General features: G+C 42.9%; 2 protein-coding genes across 12 annotated transcripts in view; one reads left to right on the top strand and one right to left on the bottom strand.

The window, feature by feature from the left end:
- EFCAB11 (EF-hand calcium binding domain 11) overlaps positions 1-15,921 on the bottom strand; it is a 108,558-nt gene extending 92,637 nt beyond the window's left edge. For 5 of the 7 annotated variants that reach the window (XM_039535096.1, XM_039535097.1, XM_039535099.1 and 2 more), the window contains exons 1-5: positions 15,725-15,921; positions 13,404-13,499; positions 6,693-6,738; positions 3,177-3,278; positions 11-101 (exon numbers count right to left, since the gene is read on the bottom strand). In XM_039535096.1, coding sequence (XP_039391030.1) covers positions 11-101; positions 3,177-3,278; positions 6,693-6,738; positions 13,404-13,499; positions 15,725-15,814 — 425 coding nt within the window. In that variant the 5' untranslated portion in view covers positions 15,815-15,921. Of the gene's footprint in view, positions 1-10; positions 102-3,176; positions 3,279-6,692; positions 6,739-13,403; positions 13,500-15,451; positions 15,631-15,724 lie in introns of those variants that run through there. The other 2 variants (XM_039535102.1, XM_039535101.1) reach the window with 2 other exon arrangements.
- Positions 15,922-15,925: 4 nt separating this feature from the next.
- TDP1 (tyrosyl-DNA phosphodiesterase 1) overlaps positions 15,926-18,718 on the top strand; it is a 120,577-nt gene continuing 117,784 nt past the window's right edge. For 2 of the 5 annotated variants that reach the window (XM_039535093.1, XM_039535089.1), the window contains exons 1-2: positions 15,926-16,083; positions 17,755-18,314. In XM_039535093.1, coding sequence (XP_039391027.1) covers positions 17,759-18,314 — 556 coding nt within the window. In that variant the 5' untranslated portion in view covers positions 15,926-16,083; positions 17,755-17,758. Of the gene's footprint in view, positions 16,111-16,195; positions 16,345-17,754; positions 18,315-18,718 lie in introns of those variants that run through there. The other 3 variants (XM_039535091.1, XM_039535090.1, XM_039535092.1) reach the window with 3 other exon arrangements.

Here is an 18,718-nt window from a genome sequence, read left to right as displayed (position 1 = left end):
TTTGTCTTACCTGAAAGCTTCAACTATGATCCTTTCAGGTAACTTTGGAGCAATGGAATTGAAGGCTCTTTTGAAATCTTCCAAAGTCAAAAATCCTCTATCTTGCTTAAAGAAGTGGGAAAATAAGATTAAAAAACAAAACAAACAAAAACAAAAAAACCCCACACAACTATGAAGAGTTATGCTTGCTCAAGAACCAAACATCATTTTTAAAATACATTAATATTTATAAGCCTGTCCAGTAGATTTTCAGAATTTAAGTACACTCTTAGAAGTTATAATTTCAACCAGAGTATTTTAGGAAACGGCTAGGATCCACGTAGGATAGGGTAGTGGGGGTGTCAAAAAAATGAGTGATTCAAGAATGATTTTGTACTGTCATTTTGGTGTATGCTACCAAAAACTCCATTCAAAGGAATTACCCCTACAGCATCTGTACTGTACTGTTTCAAATTTAAGAATTAATTTTCAAAATGACGGTTTTTAAAATAAATTTTTATACTGGGGAAACTTTCAAATGCACACTTTAAAATATACTAAAATGACCTTTTACATGTGTTACACAATTTTTCTTCTCATATTTGCTAATTATCAAATTCCACGTGTGGCGTTGTATTTAAACAAGGTTTTCCCTCACAGTACATTTTCTCTTCTAGATTAATTCTGCAATGAAGTCATGATACTGAATATATAACATCAGAACAAAATCCACGAAAAAAGACCAACCACCTATTATGGGAATGTCTATACTACGGAGCTAGGTTGCTGTAGCTATGCCGGCATACCCCTGTAGCGTAAATACAGTCTATACTGCTGAAAGATCTAGGAACACCACTTCTCTGAATGACAGTGCCTAAGATGGCAGAAACATTCTTCTGTAAACATACCTGCATCTACACTGTGGGCTAGGTCACCATAGCTATGGTGCTCAAAGGTGTGTTTTTTCACACTCCTTACTTCCATAGCTATGTCAACCTAACTTTTAGGTGCAGACAAGGCCTATGACTTCATTGCAGGATCCAAATGAAAGAGAAAGCAATAATTCAAACAGGGTTGTCACTGGGTATGTATGGGGAGGAGGGACACACACACACACACACAAAACAAAGGATCATGGGGTAGCGGCTGAGGTGTGTAAGCCTCTTTAAAAAGCTTTTTGAAGCAGCTACTAGCAGTTCAGGACAAGAATGCTACCCATCAATTTAACAGATGGGAAACCAGACTGGATACACAAGATGCCTGATAGCTTTGGATAAAAGGGGGAGAATATATATAGGGGTAGGCCCCTCTTTCCACTGTTCGTTGGACAGCTAGAGAGATGTGAACTAATTGGTCCTTGGTTCCCACCATCATTTATTTAAATCCTGGCCCAAGGTTTAGCAGGCCTCTTGCCCCATGTTTAGATGAACCCACGCTCCCTCCTTGTAGTTCTAGAGTACAGGAATTATACTTTTAGGTTGCTTTATGTTAATTTGGTGCAATTTGCAGCCAGTGTCCAGGATGGATAAAAGGCCAAAGGGCTAGTGATCAGAAAATAAGAAACATGGGATTTTGCTATGGACCGGGTCTATGGAAAAGGGGTGATCTGAAGTCCTTGCAGCCTGCAGTCCCTCTGTCTTTGCTCCTTTGCTCGGGGAAAAAGGTGAGAAGATTCAGCAGAGCAAGCTGAATCCTTGGGGGTAGGCACTGGAGAGTCTCTCCTGAGTTATGAGCCATATGATAGATGTCGAGTGTAGGGTTTACAGAACCTACCTAACATGCCTGACATGGGAAGATGGGGCAGATAGTGCGCCTATCCAATGTTAAATTTTAATAAAGTTGCAGCCTGCCATTTAAAATCTTTTTCTTGTGTGTCCTGATCAATCTGCAGACGATGCTTGACTGACTCATTTCAGCACCTGGCCCTCCCTCTATTCCTCATGGGCCAAGCCTGTTTCAGGCCAGGGACAGATAGAAAAAAAAAATCCACGTGGAAAGGATAGTATAAATGCTACATGCCCTTGGTTCACTGGCCCTATTCTTAAGCTTCTCTCCTTTTTGCTAAGGGGAGTGGGGAGGGGAGGAGAAAAAAAAATCACATTCCATCCCCATAGCCTACCAGAAAAGGAAAAGAACCACCAAGCCTGGGCCCAGAATAAGCCATAGAAGAAGATCCTTGCTGCTTTTTCTCTTCCCCTTCATCTGTCAGGCAGGGAAGGGAAGATTCCCTCCCATCTCCTGGGAGAGGAATCGGCCACACAAGTGGTGTGCGTGAGTGTGCAGAGAAATATTAGAAGAAGAGGGTCCTGAGGGAGTTCCAATAATCGGGATGGAGATACGATAGTGGTAACATTAAGTGGGGTCAGGGTAGGTGAATAGCTAGAGATGCTTTTCTTCAAAAACCTGGAGAAACATGCGGTGGAACAGAGAACCTAGGAGCCTACTGCTGGTCTCAACTGCCTGCTGTCCCTCCTTCTGTTAATCATCTACCTGCAATGCCATTACTATATTAGTTACTTTACTTGGAAAGATAGAAACATAGGAAGATAGGGCTGCCCAAATCCCATCATAGGATAATGCTCTATTTTGCATATTTGCTTCAGTATGGAGGTCTCTCTTAAAAAACTCTTCAGGGAAGAAAAACTTACATTGCATGTCAAAAGCTTTTCTTCAAAAAGCTGGAGAAACATGTGGTGGAACAGAGAACCTAGGAGCCTACTGCTGGTCTCAACTGCCTGCTGTCCCTCCTTCTGTTAATCATCTACCTGCAATGCCATTACTATATTAGTTACTTTACTTGGAAAGATAGAAACATAGGAAGATAGGGCTGCCCAAATCCCATCATAGGATAATGCTCTATTTTGCATATTTGCTTCAGTATGGAGGTCTCTCTTAAAAAACTCTTCAGGAAGAAAAACTTACATTGCATGTCAAAAGCTTTTCTTCAAAAAGCTGGAGAAACATGTGGTGGAACAGAGAACCTAGGAGCCTACTGCTGGTCTCAACTGCCTGCTGTCCCTCCTTCTGTTAATCATCTACCTGCAATGCCATTACTATATTAGTTACTTTACTTGGAAAGATAGAAACATAGGAAGATAGGGCTGCCCAAATCCCATCATAGGATAATGCTCTATTTTGCATATTTGCTTCAGTATGGAGGTCTCTCTTAAAAAACTCTTCAGGGAAGAAAAACTTACATTGCATGTCAAAAGCTGTGAATATCTGCCTTATTTCACTATGGTGTAGTTGTGCAGCCTTCTTTGTACTCATAAGTTTTAAAAATTCTTCAAGTAATACACCTAGAAAAATGAAAAATGTGAATATACCTCCCCCAAAAAAACCCTCTGCTTTATTTGCCCACTGCAACTATGACTGACTCAGGCAATATAATTGTAACTGCTTTATTATTAATGATAAGAACAAGAATTGAAACAATTACAGTATCTTTCATAATGTTAGGTTATGTGAAAATATTCTACTAGAGATTTGCAAAATTCAGCTTCTTCTCAAATTATATTTCCATTTACCTAGCTCTTCTTTCTCTATTCCTTAATATATTTCTTGCTCGCTGGCTACAATGCCATCTTTCCTTAGACTGGGAGAAGAGGACAAAGAAGTGGTCTCTCCAAAGTCAATAGCACTTGAATTCCACAAATAAAGGCATAGAGTGTATTGCACATACAATGTAGCTGGCATCATTCCCAGCTCTGTCTAAACCCTATGAAATGCTCTGTAGCCTCAGGTTTGGTTTCCTATGCGTCTCCTAATAAAATTGCATGGTAACACTGGATTGGTTATTACACTTACAGACTGTGTAAATGTACTTAGAAACAAATTTATCTGATTTTTTTAGTGAGAGTTAAATAAAAAAAGAGGTTGGAATGCAAATATAGTTTGTTAAATCCAACCCTAATTAACTGTCTGGTATTTCTGAAAGCAAAGTACTTGTATAAAAAAAGAAATCTTAGGAAAAAAATGTATGCCCTAGTTTTTAAAAATAGAACAAGTCAAGACAGAAATAAATGTCATTTCAACTCAGAATTCTCATGTAGTCTAATCTTGTGCCTTACACCTGTGAAATATACAGATTTAGACCTATTTTATACAATTGAAATGATTTATAAAGAACAATGTCACTGTATTAGCTAGCTTTTTAAAACAAATATAACAAGACCTCAGTGGTTTCTTTTTCTTACAGTTTTTCCATATCTATTTATATCTAATATGGTTCAGAAGCATAGCTCCTTCAGCTCCACCTACTGTCTCAATTCAAACCTTAAACTACAAGCGCTCAGGTTCTCAATGTTTTTTTCATTACTGCTTCTTGAAACATCACATTAAAAACCATTACATTCTCAGTTTCTAGAATTATAGACACATGCTGGTTTCAACTACTAGGTTCTGTATATACACAATTTCTTTAATAACAAGGGATGCCTAAACACACTGAACTTGCCTGCCTGAGCAACATCCCTTTCAATTGGATAACTACGGAAGTAAAACCTTAGAAAAGCAACATGGGCTGCAATCCATTTATTTATTTTCTCTTTCAAAGTGGCACATAAGACTGGAAAATTATAGTATACAATTTTCCTTTTAAAGAATGACCCCTACACTACTGTGCTGCCCATTCATTGATCTCTTAGCACTGGCTTTTTATCTAGTATAACTACAGAGCACAAAGCTACCTCAATACATAAGAAGCCATATTTCTAGTTAAAAATAAAGTGTTGTCTCATCGGTCAACTGGACACTTAAAAATCCATAATCTAAAAATTCAAGTAAACAGTTAACTTTGTACTTGTGTCTGGACTTAGTTTTGCAGATAAGACTCCTCTGCTCTTTATCAATCCAATAGACAAATAATGGAACGGTGGTAGAGGGACACTGTCAGACAATTTTCATCACTTACCAATACATGCTTTGCTTACTCCCTGCATTTCTCTCAGGTTATGAAAACAGACTAGCCAGATTTACTTTTCTTTATAGTCAGCTTCTGTCAATTCCATTTTCAGGTTCTCATACTCTAGCACAATGCTGCTGTATTTGGGATGCATGTACTGCAGAAGCACATTTATTTGTTAAAAGCCACCTCTTTCCACAGTTTAAGAGACCATTTCAATTAGTCCGTAAAGCCTTGCTATTAAAAAAACCTCAATTTTGAGTCAATACATCTGCACCAAAGCAGGGATGGTATAGTATATACCTAAAGTCAGCGGTGAGCTGGAGCCAGTTCACATGAACCGGTTGTTAAATTTAGAAGCCGGTGTAGAACCAGTTGCTAAAGGGGTGGCCCAGCTTCCCCAGGGGGCAATTTAAAGGGCCTGGGGCACCAGACTTTTTAAATAGCCCCCAGGCCCTTTAAATTGACAACAGAGCCCCACAGCTGGAGCCCTGGGGGTAGGGCTGTGGGGTCTGGGGGCTATTTAAAAAGTCTGGGGCTCCCGCTGCTTCTACCGTCCCGGTCCTTTAAATAGTCACGGGAGCCCTGCCACTTCCCCAGGGCTCCGGCGGCTATTTAAAGGACCGGGGCGGTAGAAGCAGGGGAGCTGCGGGCCCTTTAAATAGCCCCCAGAGCCCTGGGATAGCAGGGGGCTCCAGGGGCTATTTAAAGGGCCGGGGCTCCAGCTACCTCTGCTGCCCCAGTTCTTTAAATAGCCCCCAGAGCCCCGGGCTGCTGCTGCTACCCCGGTGGGGGAGGGGGAGAGTGAGAGGAGAAACTTGTGGGTTCTGAGGGGGGCAGGACGTGGGTTGGGGTCAGATGTGTGGGTGTGCGGGGGGAAGACACGAATGTGGGGCTTGTACTGTACTCACCGAGCGGTTCCCTACCAGGTCTTTGGAGGCATTGGGGTGGGGGGGTGCAGCAGCTGTCTTCACTCACTCCAGGTGAAGGACCTGCTGCCGAAATGCCACCGAAAACCCGGAGTGAGTGAAGACCCCCCCCCGCCGAAGTGCCACCGAGGACCCAGCAGGGAACTGGTTCTTAGGATTTTGGGAGCTCATCACTGCCTAGAGGTGGTTTTTACCACATAAAATAATGAGCTTTTACCGCTCAGGAAAAAAACTAGTTAGTCCCAGTTCTAGGCATTTTCTATTTTAAAAACTGTTTCATTCATGCACACTGTATTACACTTAGCTTTATAGTTACATAGTCAAATTGTGGTTACACAAGGCAGTAGATTCAGAAATTAATTTAGGGTTCTACAAATAAAAAGTACAACTGCAGTAAGGGTAATACTAATATATGTAACATATTCCAATGTTCAGTATTGTCTCTGTACATTTTGGTTTGGTATTTTCCTCATGGAATTTATATGCCATGACTCGTATTTTGGTTTTCAATATTACATAAATATTATATATGACAAAAAACTATCAAACCATTAAACATTTTTTCAGTAATTTTCTTTAGTATATTCTATATTTTTTTTCCCCAGTTTAAACTGGTATTTACCAGTGCCTGTTGTAAATTAGTTTTTCCTGGAAAACTGCCAGCCTTGCACCAAAGACAAGCCCAAAAGCTCATTTTCATCATGAGTCCGAAGAATTTAGCAATTAAATAATCCTGACTCATCAACAGCCTCTGTAAATCTCTTTGTAATTAATCTGTAGCAAGTTCTCTTAAAAAAGTTTTATAGCCTAATTTTTAGATTACAGAATTCATGAATGAGAACAGACTAGAGAGAAAGGAAAGCCTGTTGTTTGCATATTACCTGAATTTTTTTGTTGCACCGAGGCCATTACTGAATCCACCTCCACCTGGAACAGAGAAAATATACCAGGCAATATTGTTGAGCCTGCTTACACCACGTGAATTTGATCCATTATAGTCATTTCAATTTGTATCAACTGTAATTAATAGAATTCAATTCTGATCACATAACTATTTAACAGCATATCTTGTAAAATCATCTGCAGCATTAGTTCAGTACTACAGCTTAAATATAAATACTTCCCCCCCATTAAACATTTATGCGTCTATGACCAGACAAGAAGCCAAAGGCCATGTCTATACTACAGAGTTAAGTTAATGCAAGTTACTCTGACAACCAGAAACCACTATAATTACATCGCTTGTGCACGTTCACACAATGCTCCTTGTGTCGGCAGAGCGTATCCAGTCGGCACTCTAGCATTGAAAGAGCAGTGCACCGAAGGTAGCTATCTCACTGTGCAACGTGCCACCTTCTGCTGCTAGGAGTTGTGGGAATGAATTGCAGGACATCATGGGTGTGGGCTTACCATCCCAGGATGCAGTTTTTTCTGTCCCATCATTCTATGGGCTTCTGGCTACTCTCTGCACCATTTTTCAAGTCCCTGTAAACTGTGTGCCTGCCCTCTCTGCCTAAAAACATGGATCCTGCACTGCTCACCAGTCTTGTGATAACGGTTATTAACACAATGCAGCTGATCATACAATATTTTCTGAGCTGTGAATCCAAACAGGAATCTAAGGTGCCTGCCCTCCTGGACATCACGGAAAGAAACAATTCCAGATTACTTTTAGCATTCATGGAGCAGCTGCACATGGTGGGCTGTTGCTATTGGTCTAGAAAACAAGCACTGAGCGGTAGAATCACATTGTTATGCAGGTATGGTATGACAAGCAGCAGCTGCAAAACTTTTGCATGCACAAAGCCACGTTCCTGGAACTGTGTATGGAGCTCGCCCCTGCCCTTCCACCAGGACACCAAAATGAGAGCAGCCCTGTCAGTGGCAAAATGTGTGGTGATCACTGCGTGGAAGCTGGCAACTCCAGACTGCTACCATCAGTCATGAATCAGTTTGGAGTTGAGAAGTCCACCACAGGGGTTGCGTTTACACAAATGTGCAGGGCCATTAATCACATCCTGCTATGAAGGGCTGTGTTTCTGGGAAGTGTGTGTGAAATGGGGGATGGCTCTGTGGCAATGGGATTCCCTAACTGCAGTAGGGTGATAGATAGCACACATATTCCAATTTTGGCCCTGGACCATCTTGCGATGGAGTACATCAATAGAAAGGGCTGCTTCTCTATGGTACTGCAGGCGCTTGTGGATCACCAGGGTTGTTTTGCTGATGATAATGCAGGGTGGTCAGGAAAGGTTCATGATGCACACACCTTCAGGAATATTGGCTTGTACAGAAAGCTGCAAGCAGAGGTTTTCTTTCCAGACCAGAAGATTCCAGTGGGGGATATTGAAATGCCCATAGTGATCCTGGGAGACCTAGTTTACCCCTTACTCCCACGGCTCATGAAGCCTTACACCAGAAACCTTGACAGCAGCAAGGAGTGTTTCAACAACAGGCTGAGCACGTGCAGAATGACTGATGAATGTGTGTTTGACAGATTAAAAACTCGCTGGTGCTGCCTTTATGGCAGATTAGACCTCAGTGAGGAAAATATTCCCATGGTCATAGCAGCCTGCTGTACTCTGCATAATATTTGTTAAGGTAAGGGGGAAAAGTTTCCCCAAGGGTGGAGCATCAAGGCAGATCAGATGGCAGCTGATTTGGAGCATCCAGATACCAGAGCTATTAGAGGGGCTCAAAAAGGGGGCTATTCGAATCAGGGAGGCTTTGTAGCAGCATTTTGACAATGACCCCCAGTAATATGTCTTTATATAATGCATTCAGTCAGGCTTGTTTACTTGCCACCTGGAACAACCCTTGTAATGATTGCTTCCTGAGCATGATTTACAGTTTGCAAGTGTGCCAATTGCCACTGTGTATGAATTCCAGCAGCAACCATTGTGTGTAGGAGAAAAATAAAGATTCATTTTCTTTCTGAGAGTACATTTTTATTAAACAGCAATAACCAATACACAGAATTTGCTTTCTTGCAAGGGAGATGACTCTGAGAAGCACTCTCTTACAGGAGGCGCTCATAGCTATCATTACCTGTCCAAAGAGGTGGAGTGAAGGGAGTACTGCAGTGGGCATGGGGAGGGCGTGGCACGCAGTTCTGTATAGGCTGCAGGGGAAGGCGAGCCCACGTACTCTGACTGCAGTGCAATCAGGGACTTCAGCATCTCTGTTTGGTCGTGCATCAGTTTTTATCATCCGCTCCTGCCCCTCTAAAATACGCTCTTGGTGCTGCTTCCTCTCCAGGCTATCTATTTTCAATTTTTCATCAATTGTCTCTCTCCGCGTGCTGTGATCATGATCTGCAGCATCAGACGATCGGAGCACCTCCCTAAACATATTCTTCTTATGTCTCCTTGATCGCCTCCTTGTCTGATGGAGGCACTCCATTGGTGTGTAAGATGTTCCCTTCCAGAGCACAAGAAACAACAAACAGAGGCAGTATTGTGAGTGCACTCAAAGCATTGAATCATAATAGCTAAATACACCTCTTTCTCACTCTCCCTTGGCAAGCACACAGCTCAACAACCTCACTAAACATGGTGAGTTCAGCCCAGGGGGAGAGAAGGAGGTACAAGATGGAGCCAAGGGTCTAGGTGGTTTTTTTAAGCAGATCAGTGCAAGTGACTAGGGACACTATTGCAAATTCTGCCACCGTTTTCCACAGGTGGGGGTAAATTCAAGCTGATATCTCACTCCAGAGGGTAAACAAGGATGCAAGGGTGCATCTTCTGCAAGTGTGCAGCTTCAGACCGGGTCCCTATGCTGCTTGCCTGTGTGCCACTTTGGTCCCTGCAGAAGTGATTACTGACTGCACCACAAAAAGTTTCCTATAGCGGGGGAAGGGGAAAAAAGAAAAAAAAAAAAAGGCAGCTCTGCTAAGGAACCTTTGGCAGAAGATTGGCAAGTACCTCCAGAAAAGTTGCCTAGAGATCTCTCCAGAGGAGTCCCGTGAAATCTTGGTGTGCATTAAATTTTTCAGCAGTGCCCCCACTGCGTAGCTGCATATGCGAATGGGAAGCAGACGCAAATAGTGCTAGTCTTGTACATTTCTATCCCTTAACCCACTTCTAGCAAATAACAAGACAAAGGACAGCTCTACCTCATGTAACTGAGCAGAATCAAATCAAAATGAGCACTTACCAGACCTCCCCTCTCCTGCATCACACATGCCAAAGCCAAAGTGCTGGGACTGGCATGAACCCTCTGGAGTAGAGAAGAGGTCCTGGCTTGCCACACTACTGGATGACTGTCACCTGTCCACCTCATTCTCCAACTCCACTTCCAGTCCACTGGCCACTGTCTCCATCCTCCTGCCACCCCGTCCCCAAAGTATCCATGGGGCTCCTAGTGGTGGGGTCGCTGCTGAGGATGGCGTCCAGTTCCTTGTAGAAGCATTAGGTCTTTGGTGCCGCACAGAGCGTTTGCCTCCCTCCTTGATCTTCACATGTCACTGATGTGTGTCCCATTTGTGGCCCTTCTCCAACATGCCAGGAGAAATCTTCCTGCAGGTATCAAAGTTCTATGGCTGGAGTGGAGCTGGGACTGCACAGTCTCCTCTCCCCACAGAGGCAGCAGATCCAACAACTCTGTTGTACTCCAAGGACGACAGCGTTTGCTGTGTGGAGCTGCCATGGTCAGCTGGGAAGATGCAAGGTGAGGTCTGCACACTGAGCAAACAGGAAGTGGAATTTCAAAAATTCCAATCCTTCAAAGGGGGAAGGGCAGATGCCTGTGTACCAGAGTTCGAACTGACGACCAGAGCAGTCAGCATGGGCATTGTTGGACATCTTTTAGAGGCCATTTATGGTGACATAAGCAAGCACAGTTTCTACATTGATGCTGTGTCAATCTGACTTTGCTGCAAAAAGCTCTTCACTAAAATGACAGCTGAGCTGCAGTAGTGTGATTATAAAAAAAAAAACAGAACCAATAACAAAAACAGACTAATCCTTCCAGAGCTTTTTATATCAACTCAAATGGTTGAAGGGTAACAATTAATCAGATTTCCAGAAAGAAAGTTCTTTTCTCCCCAGAAATTTGAAAGAGCACGTTCCTGATACTTTAGTATTCATCACACAATATAAACAATAGCTGAAACTGGTAAAACAGATGGGAAAATGCTTTGCATTCAAAAAAACATTTTTAATTGTGAATTATTCTACCAAGATAGTAAATCCAAGGCACTGATTGCGTCAGTATACAGGCACTGACAGAGCAACAGAGAAATAACAGTCCAAAAAAATGGTGTTGCTTCTCTCCATTTTAACCCATCGCTAGACACTTATCTCAGGTGGGTCATGTTGCTAGAAATGTCATTTTAATAGTAGAAAGACAAGGTGGGTGAGGCAATATCTGTTATTGGACCAACTTCGGTTGCTGAGAGAAATAAATTTTCGGGCCACACAGAGCTAAGTGTGGCTCGAGAGCTAGTCTCTCTCACCAACAAAAGCTAGCCCAATAAAAGATATTACCTCACAAACCTTACCTCTCTAACATCCTGGGATCAATATGGCTACAACTACACTGCATATATTAATAGTAATAAGTTTACAATCTTTAAAAATATATAATAGCAAATGTCCACTGAAACTATAAGTTGTCAGACTAGATAAAAATCATTTTGAAGGAAAGCAAGGAGTTGTGAAGAATCATCTCCTGGAAGAATAATGCAACAATACTATGTCATTCAATCCTCACTTTGTACATCATCCACAAAAAAGAGTTTACTGGTGACACCTTGTGGTTTAAAAAAGGATATTATTATTTAAAAACAGTAAATAGAGATATATTATCAGAAGTTAAAAAACAGATTGTTAGTTAAAAATTTATTTTGTGTACATCTCTAGGAAAAAGGTTTTGACTTCAATTGTGTGCAAAAATTAAGCAGTTTTCAACAAAGCCCCAGCTAGAAGCAAAAGCCTGTACATATTCTAAGCCAGACCAATAGGTACTTAGAACAAACAAGACAGCTAAATTTAATTTTTGAAATCCATGTATAATTCTTATCATTTAAAAAACAACCTTTTATTTTTAAATAAAAGCATTGCAAGCAATTTATTCATATTATGGCATGTGGCTTAATCACTTTTGTTCTTGTAAGAAAAATCATATATCTTGAGCTGTTTAGTTTTTAAAATTCATATATTGCACATGAGCCGTAAGTTTTTCCATCTGCTATTCCATAAGGAGTTTTTGCAGGTGCAATTGCTGTACACATGACACTCCTAATGATGAAGTGACATTACTGTGTGGTTGAAGAGACAATTTCGTCTCTACCTGAGAGGTGCTGATTCCCTGCAACCAACTTTTATAGTCTCAAAAGGAGCTACAAATACCTGTCACATCAAGATTGTTGTTAGTCACTTATAAAAAAAAATACCATTCTAACCAAATGGTGTTCTTGTAGTCCCCAGTTTTAGTCCCTTACTCATTTTGGATAAAAAGTTAACCTTTCAGCAAAATCTCTTATATCTCAGCCAGTGGGAGAATATTTTTGTAAAGTTTGGTAAAATTCTATTCTGTTATTTTAAAGTAATCTGATCATGGAATGAAAACACTAAATTTTTTAGGATACTTTTTTAGCACTTAAATGAGTGACAAGTGGTTTGAAGTTAGCTTGCAGCACATGCAGGCCTCTATGAAGAGTTATTGCTTTAATAAATTGGGAGAAAAGGAGGAGAGAAGCTGGTTGAGAAATTAACATAGTGCACAGTACATTATTTCCTTATTAAGTGGACACTACACAAGATTAACCAGCTACATATGTAAACATGTGTCTGGATAGTAACATGGTGATGGACACAGATACACTTGTTTCAGTGGTTACATACAACACCATGATTGTATAATCTTTTATACATGCTCTATCTATTCTGTTCAGGTACCATTCCAATCCCCAAAGTATATGACTGCGTTCCAATACTGTAAGAAATGACAAGACTAACATTTCACATGCGTATTTTATTCTCTCTCTCTCATCCTCTCCTGAGGAAAAAAAATGTGTATGTTGTGTAGTATTTTGGTAGGCTTTAAAAAACAAACAAACCCAAAGTGGATGCTGCTGTGTTTATATGTCAGAAAAGGCAAGGCTGAAGAAGTACATTTTGCACGTCTTAGAACCCTAAGTGACTCCAAGAACAAGTGTTTACTTATTGTAACAGACAGTAATTTCTTCTCAAAGAGCATCATGAAATAAGCAAATGGACTGTGTGTATATTAATGCAGAATCATTTGGATCTCATATCACACTTGAAACTAAGCAGGGCTCACTACACCCTCTTTTATCACCCATCTTGTACACCTGTGCATCCTCAGAGCAGGATTTTGCAAAATTAATGTGGATAGTGATAATGTTCCCAACATGAAAATTAATAGCTTGGGCCTTTTGTTTTTAAATACACACTTACAGCTGACACCTGACTTCTAAGAATCAGACTATACTTCTGTTAATGTCATGAATTGTAACAGCTCTGCCCAACTGGATCTATTAGACTATTTTGCATATGGTGTTCTTAATAGTGAGATAGCCTTATAAACATAGTCTTTAAGAAATGATGGAGAAAAAAAATAAGCTATACCTTTGAGGGTTTGTAACCAAATAGCATCACTACAGCGACCTTAAAGTCCTCTCTGCTTAAATATCCTTTTTTATCTTCATCACATGCTTCAAAAACCTAAAGAAAGTAAATAGATTTCCATTAAGAAACAACAGGACACCTGACCTAAAGTTACTGGTATTACTTATTAAAACTGTGTGTGAGAAATAAACACTTATTTGGAAAAAGATATCACATTTAAAACCTGCAACTTAAAAATCATATTGCTGTATGAAAATGTTTTGCATGCCTTATCTCACAAGGTGACTCAAGGCCAGTGGAATACTACTGCTTTTAGTTCATATTAAAAAAAAACAAAAAACAAAACCCAACAACAAACCCACAACTCTAAATTTCAGCTTGATGTCTTTAAACATAAAATCTTTTTTGCAGTTAGTAAATTGTTATTAATTCACAACATCAAAAATGTTTTCTTATTAGTGTGGTTTATATTCTTTTTAACCGTGCGTAAATATCTGGCAAAATTTAGGACCTTGTGGGAATCTAAGGCCATGTCTACACTACAAAATTATGTCGACAGAACTTATGTTGCCACATAGCCACCACAATTATTAAACTGCTTGAGTGCACACACTTGGCTCGTTGTGTCAGCAGTACGCATCCTCACAACCAGAAGTACTTGTACCTATTGTATTGTCAATGTTGAGCATTGTGGGATGGCTCCTGAAGGTCAGTAACAGTTGACATAAGTGACACAGTGTCTGCACTGACACTACACCAACCTAATTACATCGAGTGTGATTCTATGCCACTCAGGGAAGTGGTGTTACTAAATCAGAATAGACAGGCACTTACATTAGCAGGAGCCAAAATTTAAGTGAAGACCCTTCTGCAGCTAGGTTGATACAAGGCACCTTACCTCAATCTAACTGTGTAGTGTAGACCAGGCCTAACATTTTGAACAGATTCCTGGAAACCAACCTACACAAAAGACCTGCTCCTATGAAGTTTTGAGCTTATTTTTAAAGTACTGAGCATCTTTAACTCCCACTTAAGTCACAATGCAGGTTCAGGCCATGGCGTGAACAAATTGCTGGGGAACGGCCATGGGTCATGATCAGGAAGCAGCAAATCTTTCCAGAGAAACTAGCATTTCTGAAAAAAACCCAGTGCATTTTCCACATGTCAGTAGTAAGAGGAAGGTTAACGTAAATAACATATTTTGAATCATACAATTCTAATGAGGGATTTTCTCCCATAAGTGCTGATAAACTACAACATGGTCTCCACTTTTGTTCTGGTAATATTGGGGGGTATATTTATGAGCTATTCCAGATGGGAATGTAAAAGGACAAAGAAAAAAACCCCACAGGGCTGCTGTCTGTTACTTTAAGAAAAAAAGAGTGCCAATTAAATTTCTATTTGTTCATGCCTTTCATTATCAGGTTACATGGTGTAACTTGCCTATTTTAGCAGCATTCTGATATCAGGGGCTTGCAATTACATTATTTGTTAGCTGTAGTCATGGGCTTGTAGTAAATTAGAATACAGAAGCAATCAAATCCTAAATCACTTCATTTTGTTAGGCTAAGCCAGTTTTGATGTAGACTGTGTTCTTAATTTGATTAATTTAACCCCCTTTTCCTCCCCCCCCTTTCCTCTAAACCGTCGTACAACTATCCTCATTAGCTGAGCACTTCATGCAGTAATTAATAATAATCTGAAGGAATGATTATGCAAATACTACTCCTGCTCTGAACCAGCATCAAGGCCAAATGAAGCGTTACTAGGACACTGTGGCGTGCGTATTGCGCTGCTTCAACTCCGTGGGAGACACCAGGACGGTTCCTCTAAAGCCTCAGAAGAGTAGGAAACCTGCTGAACTGCGGACAGCGTCCGGGCCAGCGGTCGGGTGCGAAGCAAGATTTACTCCCCACCACCACGCTGTGGCACCAGCTCTCTGCCGCCTTCCAGCACGTCTGGCTCGGGGGGGTTTCAGAGGCATGGGGGGGCGGGGGGGGACTGGGATCAAGGGCGAGCCGCGTCCCAGTGAAACAGACACAACGCGCCTGTGGAACCGAGGGCCGCCCGCCGCCTGCGCTGGAGCTCCACGGAGCTGCCCCGGTGACTGCCTGGCAACATTCGGCCGCTCCCCGGCTGAGCCCGGTCAGTGTGGGCCGGATCTGGGTCCACCTGAGCGGGCCCAGCTGTCCCCGCGACCCGCCTCCCCCGCAGCCTCGGATCCTACGAGCCAATCGGCCCCGCGCCTGCAGCCGCACTCGGCCCCTGAGTAGGGGGATCTCGCCCCCTCGCGGGGCGGGGTGCGCCGGACCGGTACCTACCCGCACGTAGCGCTCCCTGCCCGACTCGCCGCTCCCCGCTCGGCTGGGGGCTGCGCACATGACCCGGCTGCCCTCACCCCTCTCCTCCATTATAGCAACGCGCCCGCCTCGCTTAACTTCCGCGGGGCAACCACAACGCCGCCGGCTATTGGTGCGGAGCGCGGGGAAGGCGCCATTGGCTGAGGAGGTTGGGATAGTCCCGCCCCTGGTTTTCCCAGGCCCCGCCCCCTCCCCTCCGTGAGGGACCCACGTGTACGAGACGGGTGACAGGACCCGGAGGGAGCCCGCCCCGGAACGGGAAGAGGTGGGAGCCGGCTCGGCGCGGGACGGTTCAGGCGCCAGGCAGCGCCGGAGCTCTGGTGAGCAGCGCCCCTGAGCCCGCGCAGGTGCGCGAGGATCCTGGGCGGGGCTGGGGGCGCCCCTCGCTGCGGGGGCAGGCCCGGCCTGTGGAGCCAGGGGAGGGGGCAGGAGCTCGGGACTAGCAGGTGCAGCGTCCCACAAGCACCCACTGCCCGGCGGGTGGCAGCACCGGCCCTCGCTCCTGGTGGCGGCTTCGTGGGATGCCGGGAGCCCTGGGCGCTTCCGCCCGTGTGGCTCAGCGCCGCGGCGTGCGAAGGCGGGTGGGGAGCCCGGGACTGCGCCTCTCTGCGGCGGATGGTCCTGCGGGCTCCCCGTGTCGGGCTGGGTCTTGCGGGGGGGGGCGGTCTCGTCCGTCCCGAGTGGGTTGGCTGTAGCTCCCCTCGGGACCAGGGCCGTGTTGGGTTGGGTGCTGGACAAAAGCAGGATTCTCCCCCCGAAGCGCTTTCAGTCTAAGGGTTTGTTTGTCTGCACGTGACAGTTAATTGGGTCAAAGTCAGATGTGACTTTAGCGCATAATAGGTGTTACATGGAGCTGGTCTGGAAGGACTCTATATATTTACACACATGAGATTTTCAAAGTGGATTACACTAAACAGGAGCAAGGCATTCATATTTCAGAATAAATGTGTCCACATGGAATGCTGCTCTGGAATAACTCCACGTGTAGACAAACCCTAATACCCTAACCCATATACATGCTTAACCTTACATACAAATAGCTCCACCAAGTTCGTCTTTGCAAAATGAGAGCTAATTCAGAAAGTGGTATATAAGAGGGATACAGTCTAATAGATACAATTTATATGTACTGTACCTTTTTTCTCTTTACAAATAAGTGCCAGCTATCTCAATCCAGCCATTAGTTACTGGCTGATTTCCTATAGGCATCACGGCTCTAGATTAGGGGCTATTAGCCTTGCAGTTTGTCTTTTGATGCAGATCTTTCATTTGTCTATTTGACCCCTGGATTAATAAACTAGTTGCCTTTCACTTCCTGCTGACTGTTGTTACATGTGCAGTATACTAAGAATAGTAGTTGAACTGGTTGTGAAAGTAACTAACCTGAACCTCGATCCTTTTTCCTACTTCAGCCTTTTTAGTAAAGTTTTCTTTTCCCAAGCTTGTTTTTTTAAATAGTGGTTTTCCCATTGGTTAGCAGCCTATCGTTTTGATGAGCCCTTCCATTGTAAAAGTCAGTAGGTGTTGCAGTCTCTCTCCCGGGCTTAAAATAAATAGTCAAACCAGCTACGTTACATTGTTATGGGGTGTGAAAAATCTATACCCCTGAGCTATGTAGTTAAACCAACCTAATCTCCAGCACAGACAGCACTAGGTCAACTGAAGAATTCTGTATATTTTGTCTTCTGTAGACCTAGCTATTGCCTCTCGGGGAGGTGGATTGACTACAGTGATTGGAGAACTCCTGTCGCTGTAGTGAGTGACTCCACTGTAGCAGTTTATATGTAGACATAACCTAAGTCTTGCATACTTTTGGAGAGTTTCTAAGTGAGAAGCTCTCTGGATGACCCCTTAAATAAAAAATTCTCAAAGTCAGGGTGAAAGTTCAGGATGGTGAATGAGTAAATAAGCTCTGGCAAGGAAAATGCCTGTGTGAGAAGTACAGTAGGCATAAAATACAGCTTTTGTGGTGGTGGTTTTGTTTTTTCCAGAAACATGTCTCAAGAAAGTGAGCATGGGAAATGGACGGTATCTAGCAGTGATGAAAGTACAGAAGAAAATGATGATGATGCTGAAGAGCCATCTACATCTTCATTGTCTCACAGTGGACATGGCAAAACTAGTGGATCACAGTACCCATGTTCAGAGGCCAGAAAAGTTGGTCACAAGAGAAAAGCCTCCCCTGTGAAATTTAACGATACAAGTTTTCCAACAGAGATTTCACCAGCAAAAATCCAGAGAACTTCCCAAGAAGGTTTAGGCTGGTGCCTTTCAAGTAGTGATGAGGAGCCTGAATCTGAAGGTCAGCCACAGCATGCACAAAAGGAAGCAGTCAAAGAGGAGAAATACAGTGCACCTAAAAAGCAGCCTTCATGTAGATTTGAAGATAATGAGCTCCCAGTGAGCCAAAAGCCAGAAAAACATTATAAGGTAGCAAGTGAAGGCCAGGACACTTGGGATTTGTTGAATGGAGGGAACCCTTTCAGATTCTTTGTCACTAAAGTCAAAGGTATTAAGTCTAAGTACAACTCTGGAGCACTTCACATAAAAGGTAAGTGTTTAATTCCTACAGAAACAGTGTTTCAGGTAGAATGGGAGTATTAAAGAAAGTGTTCTTGTGTATGTGTCATGAAATTCAGTTATAGTCCCTCTTTTGGAAGTATGTGATATATGTATGGTATAAGCTGTGTTTTATGGCCATAACCCTTTGGGTACCAGTTCCCAATACAGCCTCTGGGTTAGAGTTCACCCTTGTGTGTCACTGGAAGCATCTACCTGAGAGAGGTTGCATGGTGCTTGCATTGCTGCCTTCTGGGGTTCTGCTGAGGGAGAAGGATTTTAATTCATTATTAGGGTCCTATAGAAGCTCCCACCATTGGAGGCTCCCTGTAATAAAGTGCATTTCCTAGGTGCTGAATTACACACCCCTCAAAATTTGTGATTACCTTATACCAC

The sequence above is a fragment of the Mauremys reevesii genome, linkage group 4 (genome assembly GCF_016161935.1).
Source record: "Mauremys reevesii isolate NIE-2019 linkage group 4, ASM1616193v1, whole genome shotgun sequence".
In the NCBI taxonomy this organism is placed as follows: domain Eukaryota; kingdom Metazoa; phylum Chordata; order Testudines; family Geoemydidae; genus Mauremys; species Mauremys reevesii.
This window is presented reverse-complemented; position numbering and strand designations above follow the sequence as displayed.